The 11,252-nt window shown below is 36.3% G+C and overlaps 1 protein-coding gene across 1 annotated transcript; it reads left to right on the top strand.

Annotated features, from left to right (window-relative positions):
- The first annotated feature begins 6,363 nt into the window (after window positions 1-6,363).
- On the top strand, window positions 6,364-10,885 carry LOC146148577 (uncharacterized). The gene is made up of 3 exons (XM_083387089.1): window positions 6,364-7,981; window positions 8,243-8,376; window positions 8,699-10,885. The coding sequence occupies exons 1-3, from the start codon at window positions 7,873-7,875 to the stop codon at window positions 10,193-10,195; spliced, it is 1,740 nt and encodes a 579-aa protein (XP_083243215.1). The 5' UTR covers window positions 6,364-7,872; the 3' UTR covers window positions 10,196-10,885.
- Window positions 10,886-11,252: the final 367 nt, after the last annotated feature.

Here is an 11,252-nt window from a genome sequence, read left to right on the forward strand (position 1 = left end):
GGTTAATAAACACTAATCAAGATTAACTATTAAACTCGCGTTTACATAAATAAAGCACCATCAAAATTAAAGCGTGTCCAATATGTTTACTATTCGTGTTTGGTGGATCATCATGTTGTCAGGTTTGGCTGTGGTGGATCATGGCAGAAATCATTTGAACACCCCTGGGCTAGATCATGGCTTGACAACAAATTTTCGTTTTTCCAAACTCGTCCTGATAAATATTGCTTTATCACCGTGTGCGCATCGTTTTGTGAGTGCGCCACGTCGCCTTCTGAACTATAGCTTTTTGCCGTTCAAACCTAAAAAATGCAAAATCTTAGGCCCGTCCCTGATTCAATAAAACTGCCTATAAACCACACTTTCAACAACAAAATTGATCACACAATATAGCGTACCTACGTGGAGTCAATAACTCAGTTGGTTTATTGCAGTGGTTCTGAATCTTTTATGCCCCGAGGTCCCCTTCGAAAGGCTTTTGATCCTGGTGGCCCTCCACGATTATAAAAAAATTAGCTATAATTTATGGCGGTGGCATCATTCTTTCTTCGGGGATGCTTTTTATCACGGTAATTTTTAAGTTTTCAGGGTAGTAATGTCGCATTTGACAACACTACCGAGCAGTGCAGACACTGCGCACAGTTATGGCCGTCTCGTCTAACTTTTGTAAAGCCAAAAGATACGTAACTCTCGCACCATTTGCGAATTTTCGACATTTGATAATACAAAACCTTGTTTAAGCTTTATGTAAAAACGTATTTTCAAAAGTAAACCTCTGAAAGTACCGTATGTGCAATTCAACTATTCTTAACACAGGGGTTGGCAATTATTTTTAACCGCGTCCCGCATGAGAAACTTAAAATGCTGTAGCGGGCCAGGTCAAACATAAGATCTCAAATACATGCACTATGACGTCATACTCTGACGGGATAAAACAAATAAGCTAACGAACTTGTTATTACGTTTGTAGTTGTGCTAAAATTTGCAATTTAAGTTTAATTTAAAAAAGATGTCGCGAAAACCAATAAATAATTGCAAATATATTTGTTTTAAAATGCCAACTTTAATTTCGATTTATAGGGGAAGTAACGCATTGAGCACAGATACAAATATAGACTACATATCTTGTTGATATATTGGAATTTATGAAGGTGTGAGGCGCGTTGACCCAAAAGTTAAGATTAAAATACTTAAAAATTTCTCACAAAAAAGGTTTTAAGTTACCGATGTGTTACTTGCGGTACAATGGCCATATTGCAAAGACGGTATAAATCGGGTTCATTAAATAAAACAGGTTGACAACATGTAAATCGGTATTTTTCAGAATTTAGAAAACTGCTGGTATTTATTTATAATTTAAAGACGGAATACATTCGACCGAAGCGCAAAATATATATAAATATTAGAATAAGTTTGGTAAACTTTCGTTGGAGACAGCACCATAAGTAGTGGACGCTTTTTGTCTGCAAAGATGCCAAAAAATCGCGTGGCACTTAGGAGAAAATAATTTCCATTTTAGTATCTAAAACAGGCTAAAAATAGAGTTTTGCGGGAAAAAGTCTGGAAAGAGTGTTTAAGATACTGTACAACCAAACGTGTAGAAACTCGCCCTTGATTTTGCTTATATGCATTTTAGCAAAAATAAGCCGCGGGCCGGATAAATCGCTTGACGGGCCGGATCCGGTCCGCGGGCTGTATGTTGCCCAGGTCTGACTTAACACATTAATTTTACAATAAAATTTATCAATGGAACAACAACAAATCTATCTCTACAAGCCAAAACGTTTTGTGAAAAAAAATGTATGCTTGTAGGCTATTAGTTTTGCTATCATTCTAACTTTACAAACTAATTAAAATGCTGGCTAAACGTTCAAAAGAAAAACTGAGTAAACTAGAAAAACACAAATGTTGGTTGTAAGTGACGTAACAATATTTGCCAATTAGGCGACACAAAGAAATGCAAGCTCGAGGTCGACTGTTGCAAAACTTTTCACGAACAGCAGGTAGTAACATGTAAGAAAAAATGCGTTACAATAGGTCGAAGAAGGTTTAACACTACAAGTTTAAGTTTACCTGAAAAAATTGAACATAGTTGTACGGTTTTGCAATATCACGACATTGCTACAGACTTATGCTCTTGGCCCCCCAATAACAGCTCCGTGGCCGCCCAGGGGGGGCCAAGGGCCACGGTTGAGAAACCCTGGTTTATTGCCATAAAGTTCTTAACCTGCTCCTGTCTGAGCCTGTGTAGCTCAGTTAGTAGAGCGCCAAGGTCATGAATTCGAACTTTGCTATGGGTTAAATATTTTATATCCTCATCTTGATTGCACTTCAATTCTGATTATGGTAGGGAAATGGTTTTTCTTTTCTGTTTTTTTTTATTTGATTAGGCCGAGCCAGGCGCGGATCTAAGATTTCAGTTTGGGGAGGGCCATGGATTTTTTTCAGATATGACGTCACAATTTTTTCAGATATGACGTCACAAAAGTATACCATTGCGTGACGTCATAATTCAGGTAAAAATAAAATCGGCTGGACGAATAAACTAACTCCTGCAAAATAACGCGAAAAACAGACCTTTTGAAAGCACGAAAAAGTAATAAGGTTAGCCTCTACAGTGGGCCGGTTTCCTAGTTTGACCCGGTATGAAGAATATCGCTGAAAGACGCTACCATGTCTATTGTCTACACATCTTGCTTTTTCCCGAAAAGGAAGGAGGCTTCGCGCTATTTTAAAATAGAAAGAAAGTATTTTTCTCTTATCAGAAAAAGTGTCTCTTCTTCTATTGGAGTATTGCGCTATAGGTTGAGACGCTAACTTACTTAGTAGCCTAGTTTGTGATGCGGACTTAGTCAAGTGTAGCGCGCTTTAGCAGCGAATTTGTCATAGCAATTCTTCTTTTAAACGGTCACCGTCAAGCGGCGTCATGGGTTAAGGCTTAATTCACGGGTTAAGGGCCGTCAAATACAGTATGTTTACCCACTCAAAACTTAGACATAGTTTGCAAAAGATCACTATTATTGCGGTGGTTTTAACAGTACCGGTAAGCAATCTTCACTTTTAAACGGGTTGACGATTCCTATACGCCGAACCCTGATACTTAAAAACAAAAGATTATAGCTTTTGCGTATTTCCTTTACTTTTGCAACTATTTTTTGATGTAGGCCTACATGACAGCAAACGAAAAGGTCTACGGCTAGCATTTGTGCTATAAAGTACAACTGAAAATTTCGTGTTGAAATCCTGCTCCCCTTCTGAAAGTTTGTTTAGCGATTTTGTGGGCGAAACGGATAACAGGTGGGACCCCGGCCCACAAACGTTTTGTAAAAACTGCTGGATAAGCAACCCTCGGTTATATATTATATCGTTGTTTCTCAATAATTTTAAAGATTTTTCTGCTTTAGGTATTGTTGCTTTGTGTTCCCGTTAGGGACATACTGGACACTGATTGACTCAGAATTTCTTACAGTCAGATCTGGATATTTAGCCTTTATTTTCAGAGTTTATATTCTGGTAACGCATGTTGTTGCCTTAGAACAGGGGTTCTTAACTTTTTTCACCGCGGACCCCTAAACGTCATGAATTGACGTCACAATAAAAATGGACTGTAGAGTTTTCGGTCCACAAAATGTGAAAAGGAAAATGGAAATAGAGACATTCAGTGCAAAAACGTTTTATTGTTAATTAAACTCTTTCCTTAGAAAAAATGATTACTTCCTAAATATATACCAATATTTCAATTTGGCCTTCGCGGACCCCCTAAAACTATTTCACGGACCCCTAAGTGGTCCATGGACCCCAGTTTAAGAACCGCTGCCAGGTTTGTAATTAAGCTATAGTGGGCAGATATAATTTCAAGTCAAATCAAAACAACTTTAGTAGCCTGTAAAACCAACCCAGCGTTTTGACGCTTTAATATTTTTTTTCTGTGCGGCAATAAACTTAGCACACTCGAGTAATTCCTCATTTAGAATTTACGACCCTTTAAACAGATTTTGGTTTTGGTTTGTACAATAAGCTTAGATTTAGCTAAGCTATAGCTATTTAGTATAGCCCATAAAATAAAACATAAATATGTGCATTTTTATTTACCAAGTATTGCAAGTTTGCTAAATTATTGCAAATTCATTTATTACGTATTTTAAACCACAAAAAATCGACACCCGGTGCTCAAGCTTGGGGATACCTGTACTAAAATAAAAAAGGATAAAATATATTTTGAAGATAACTAAAATAACATACAATTAAGTCATATTTAACTATCGGTTTTGTATTATTGCACAAATTTTATTAAATTTTGACTTGTAGTTGAACACTACACGCCAATAATACACTATTTACAAAATTGGGTATAAAGTGTAGCATAGTGGATACCGTAAGATTCTATGTTCGGCTGTACATATTTTTATAGCATAAAATGCATATTTGCTACATGGCCTACGAGTGAAAGTTCCAAAAAACGAGCACAGTCGCTCTTGCGTTGCATTTTTTTGACTCCTGGCTTTAGGAATGTATATGGTCAAAACAAACTCTCCACGGCCTAAAATCTGCTAGTTCACTGTCTCGCGTTGTTGTCTAGCACACCAGTAAGCTTTAGTGGAAGAATTAAAAACGAAATGAAGAATGTTTTGTAAGGACTAGTATGAGAAATAAGCAAGTTTGTTTTTAGTAAGATTTCATTACAACTTAAAATAATAAACACTTTGTATTATAAAGAATTGTGCGCTGTTCTAAAATGCATGTCAGCCAAGCCTAACCAAAGGCAATTTGTACACATTTCTTTCAGTACGTTCTGCAGTGGTAATTCTATAACATGCATGAATCTTCGTAGAAGTTCTTGCCTTTAGATAGACAACGTTTTCATACAGGTTTAGAATGTCAATTTAAAGCCAATGGAAGGAAATAAAATGTTCAAAATACAACCCAAATTGTTATTTCGACGAATTAAATGTTTTATTTTCATGAAGAAAACCATTCGTTGATGTTTTGATAAAACCTAACAACATATCTTTTAGCTATGCAGACCAACCCATTAGAAGCCAGGTTTAAAGGTCACGACACTTTGTCGTAAACAATTTATGTCAATGCAAAGGTTTACGTTACATACGAATTTTATTTCGCTCCTTTTACTATGACTAAAATCCTACTTTGTGTGAGTATTTTTTTCGCCTAGTATTTCTGTTACATGTGGTAATTTCGCACCGTGTCCAACACGGATCTATCCCCATATTGGAGATAGCCTTTCTTGATCAGGACTGTATTCGGCCATAGCCAATACGTTTTGGGGCATATCCTCAGCACAGAATCTAAAAAGGAAGCAACATTACGTCGTCTAATATTGGCATTTTGACTTTTACAAAATATTTCGCAAACTTCGTAAATAATTCGCAATTAAAATATTAAATCTTGTAAATGTGACGTTCTTGTCGGTCACGGCTGATGTAGAACATTTGAAGTTACGTAATCTGGGTTCATTATTCTCCTGCCCAAAATATAAAGAAAGGGGTAAAAGTTAAAATGGGGCCAACACCAGTCCCCGAATCGCCTATTTAAACTACCTAGGGACGGGCAACTTCTCCAGTCGGCGGGCCTGATATGGGAAACTGAAGTACTTGGCGGGCCGGATTCCTGATCGATATATTAATTGTACTGCCATGGCCTACATGTTTTCTCGCATAATGGCGGCTAATGTTGTACTCTTTAAACACGGCAACACTTTCATTGCCCTGTAAACAACTGATATTTTATTGCTGACTTGAAAAAGTACTTCGGCATCCAATCTTTGTTAAACTTTACGTTTCTCGGCAAAATTCAAGGAATAATATTGACGTTAACTCTAAATCTAAATTTGGAACACATAATAAGATCTAAAAATCAACAATACCTAAAGCAGAAAAATCAATAATACCATGGTTTTAACACCAACGACATAATAAAGCCAAACACGCAGTAATATCTACGATAGAATAATAACTACATCGTCTAAATAAGACACCAATCTGTCGAAATAAGTCCTAAATTCTTTGAAATAAGGCCTCTATGACCAAAATCACGCCTGAAACTGTGGGGAGAGGGTGTGGGACGATGGGGGCCATGGCATTGGCCGCTTTGGTTTTAAATTTTGGTCTTATTCCGTACCGGGACTGTGTGTTAGTTTTATTTCCGAACTGTGTGATGTTGATGTTGTTCTTATTTCGATGTTATGGGTGGAGTCCTCTAATTTTAACCCAAAACAAAACTAACAACCACTATTATTTGACGTAGTAAGAATGTAATTGGCGTTTGCGGTAGACTGTGGCCGCGGGCCACATTATCATGTAAAACCGGAAACTGTCTGCGGGCCGCTCAAAATCCTATCCCGCGGGCCGTATGTTGCCCGCCCCTGCTTAAATGCATAAAAATGGAATCTTTTTTGGTAAGTATTAATTTTGCTAGCCCGTGTTAAGAAAATCACTTTACTCAACAGGCGCGTAACCTACTATGACGCCCTTTTTTAAAAGGTTTGCAAAAAATTAGTTTTTGCAGTTTTTCTCGCTTTTCCCGAATATATCACGTCTGTCGGTGCAATATAACCATTTATTTCTGGGTAACACTTCTCTAAATTGAAAGTTTTACAAAGTAACTCATTGTACTTTTTTTGCGCTTTTTAATAACGTTTTACATGTTTTGTATGCAGCCTCAGCCATGTAGCTATTGGGTAAATTCAAAAGGATGCTAATAAATGCCATTAAATCAAGCAATGTGCGAATATATTTTTGATCAATGTGTTACGTCTTCTTTTTCATATATGTTTTACTAATTTGTTGTTGATACTATATATATAAGGCATTTTTCTGTTTTTTGAAACCAGTAAGACTGATTTTTTTCATACAGGTGTCGATTTCACTCAACTTAAAAAAAATCTAAAAATCTGGAAAAAATGACTTAAGCACTTTGGTTATGAGCGTGACGATATGCAATAGTTATTTTAATTGTGATTGATTTACATCGCCATTATAGCGCAAGTAGTCTTTAACCAGTTGGAATTTCACTGGTAAATACTCATTTACCCTGGGCAACGCCGAATTTTTTATGGTCACGTGATCCTAATTTAGGCTCAGTGATAAAATCAAAATAAAGTAATAAAATATCGAAATTTATTTTATTGGCCAGCAAACATATCGCCAGGCCACACATTGCTGCTTTTTTAGTATTTCTTTACTGTGTGTGCCCCCCAATGTTTAACTATGTAAATGCAAATAGTTCGCGCATTGCGATAATGTTCTGCGATTTTTAATATGTTTTACATTATATCATTCCAATGTTTTTAGCATTAAGACGCCGTGTGTAATATTTTAAACTTTTTATATTGCCACAGCGTATAATAGCAGTGTGTGGACATTAACTCTGAGAAATTCAATCAGCGCAAAATTAATACATGTTTTATATGCACTATATAAAGTCTACATAGCCCGTATTTGGTGAGTAACGCCTATCTAACTTTTAAAGAAAGATGAACGCAACGTATAGACAATGTTTTTGCGCTTCATGCGTACTTTTTACGTATTTTCGGTGCAGCGATTCAGATGTGTATAGTGCTAAACTTTTTTTTAGCCCATTGCGTCAACTATTCTTCTAAGGTTAACGCTTTCTCAACTTAAACCAAATAAACGCAATTTCTTCGCGTTTATAGTATATTTAAGCTAGCCCACCTATTTGTGCACGAGTTTGATCGAAAACAGCAGGTGTTTGACCTTATGGCGTAAGTATAAGACGGTATCCGTCAAATTTTTATTCTCTTCCAAAAACAATTTAACGAATTTTCCTATACACTTGTTCGGTTGACGTATTCATGCTATATTTATTAAAAACAAGGCAAATGATTTTATAAAAATGATTCATGTGCATGTCATCATAACGGCTGTCGTGTTACTCGTCGGGGCCTTTGCAGCACTAATCATTTGTATGTGCGTCGACATCGTTCCGATAATTAAAAGCAGAGGTAATTTTGTAGACGATCTAGCATGCCTAACTTTACAACTGCCCGAAATCCAGACTGCTAAAAGAATAAAAAAGCAGAAAACTACTATTTTAAACGTTAAAAGCCGGTTGTAGTTGATTAATAAATTAAAAAAAACTAACTTGTAAAACAATTTGCTTTCATTACTTATACCTTTATTACTTTGTAAACTAGTTGCTAAATATAGATTATATCCTGAGGTTTTATATATACGAGGCATTTAAACATTGTTATTTTTTTAAGCTTCCACGTTGGCATCACGCGACAGTGCCACTCAAGAACAAGCGCGCAAGTTAAAAAAGTCATTACATACCAAAATCAAAATTAAGGATGCTGCAAAGAAATATGGAAGATCCGAAAAATGTAAGCCCGAAATGGTAAGTTTCCCGAGACTAAAGCAATGATAGTACTTAATAAAAACGAAGATTTTATTTAAACGTTATTTCATGTGGCATTGGAATATTGCTAAATAGTTCGAAGCAAAATAATTATACATACATATGTACTGTTTTTTTAATATTGACATGCTTGAATCAACATCTTATTCGGTGTATAAAAAAACCCTATATGATCCATGTTAAAAATAAAAATAAAAATATGTTGAAACTGTGGTTTAGAAGTTAATATTGATGAGAATGCTAAAAGTGACTCTTAAACCTTAACCTTCGCTATACTTTTTTTTATTTTATTTCTTTATAGAATACCCAAAACAGCAACGTTTACGAAAGCAATCTTCAACTGTCATGTGTAGAAGACAAAGCACAAATCAAAACCTCTGCGGCAAAATTTGCATCTGGAAGTACACCTACAACAACCACGATGGTGGTTTCCTCTGTCTCAACTATGGAGGCGAAAAGAGAAAGTGTACACTGCTTTGCAGCACCAGAAGGAGACCATAGTACACAACAAACTTCAGCTGTGTCGTCTTTGTCGCAAAATAGCGAAAATAACCCCCAGAAGGCCTATCGAACTGATATTGAAGAGGTCGTTCTTCATCGATGTTCGTCTCCTTCGCTGAGTTACTCATCACATGTGCTGGTTTCGGTTCATAACATATTAAAGCATCCAATCAGCACTACATCATCCATTAAATCTAAACCGGACGTCGCACGTGACATAACACCTAAAGATATTTCTGAAATGAAAGATATTCTTGCAATAGAAAGGGTAAATGCTTTTCAAAAACCAACATCTTCAAATGATTACATATCACAGAATTCTAACGATAGGTTCTGTGAGTCGAACGAACCATTAGTAGCAATTAAACTAAAGGACCACCAAAATGAAAAAGTTAGCGATAGAGTTCAGGATAGACAAATCAATACGGATAGGACGAATTGTCCAGCTTTAAGTCAAAGTAAAGAGTATCAAAATCACATGATTGAACGAAAATGTAGTGAGTTACAAACATCACATCGTGACTACCATGATGCTCCTTGGGACTCTTCTTCTAGAAATTCTTTAATTTATCGCGACCAGTTCCAATGTAAATGGTGTTATACTGATCACGTGCAATGCAAACGACATCACCACGTAAATTCACCTGCAGTAATTCCCCTTTCTCCTACAACTCCGTTTTTAGATTTAAAAAAAACCAGTCAAGCACAACAACTTGATGAGGAAACTGCATGTTCTTGTCCTTACCATCGAAAAAAGAGCAGTACCACTAAGTTAAAAGATTCAAAAAGAACAAGTTCTAACCGTGCTGTTCAGCGTTATTCGCCCCGTGCGCCTACAAAACAAAACGAACGACAAAGCTCTCCTTATTGTCTCACAGGAGACGTATATGCCCTTCATGGCAATGGATCTTATCACCGGTCCTCATCACACTCTTCATCGTCATCTCCTTCATCCCTCTCTTCTTCTCCCCACTCCTCCAAGCGTAGACGAAAGACTAAACTGGAAGATATTCAGGAAGATGCGGGTTGGTGTATTGAAAAAGAAATGGAATCAAAATATTGCAACGAGAAAGTAGGAGAAATTAATATGCGGTTAATGTACAATAATCTTTCAAATCAACGTTCGTTATCGCCTGATGGTGTGCGTTGCGACGACGAGCAAACTTGTGGCTATGAAACAGCCCTCAAGGCAAATATTAGTCAGTATTTGGGAATGAAACGTGGCAGTCGGGATCTGGTGCTTGCAAATGACACCAAAGCGGCAATCGAAGGACTTGTAACTTACAGCGGAACATAGCAAACATGTACTAAATGATAACATATCATTCCCACTGTGAAAATACATTACACTGATTTTACCTTGCCGACGACCATTATTTTGAAACTAAGATTTAGTTTTAATATAAAATGGAACATTTTAAAGGGAGAAAATAAGAGCATTTCAGTCAGCCACCAACGTTACCAAGCTTTAGGCTGACTATAAATAATTTTTCACTAAATAGAACAACTATTTGGTAATTATAGACAATAAATTAATGTATTCAATCCTCTTTACGATGCACCTAAATGTATTTTAATTGCATGTATTTTAATTGTTTAGTTGTTAAACTGAAAAGCAACAACTTTGGCCGTATTTGTAGTTACAATGTTACGGACGCGTGGTTATAGGCCTATCCTTTATGTTTTTGTATTTATGTATGACGCGCCAACGAGAGTCAACGGCAGATTAAACCATCAAATCCTCTTAAAATGAGAAAACGTTTACAAGCGTAAGCGCAAGCTGTCTCTGGCACCTACATTCCGGCAAATGGTAATCAGTCAGGCGTGTTGGAATACGAATTTTTTCTACGTAGAACATAGCCTGAAGGTTTATTAGTAGACCTTAGTTTAGGGCGTTACAAATTTGTTGATGTTATTTTGTGTGCCTTGACTGTATGCGAAATAACATAACATCGTTTTAGAATTTAGTATATAATTCATAGTCTAGTATATAATTCATGGTAATACATTTTAATGTGTGCTCCTTTTGGTAAAAACAAAAGTAATCCATATATTTTTGTTGGAATCAAAATAATTAAACGAAATATGTTCTCGTTATTTTCTAATGACCAGACTTTAATAGGAACAGTGGTGACCAAATGTTTTTCCTATAGACCATTTTTTTTTCACTTCTGCCAAAAAAACTTTTTTTCAGTTTTTGTAAGAAACGTGATTTAGGCATGTTTGGTAGTTATACAACACTGGATATTTATTTGTTTATGCATTTTATTAATAGCCAAGGGCGGATTTAGGATTTTCGTCTGGTGTTGGACTATAAAACAATTCAGAGATGGCGTCGAAACGTTACGTCGAAA

Source organism: Ascidiella aspersa, chromosome 4 (genome assembly GCF_963924565.1).
Source record: "Ascidiella aspersa chromosome 4, kaAscAspe10.2, whole genome shotgun sequence".
Classification (NCBI taxonomy): Eukaryota; Metazoa; Chordata; class Ascidiacea; order Phlebobranchia; family Ascidiidae; genus Ascidiella; species Ascidiella aspersa.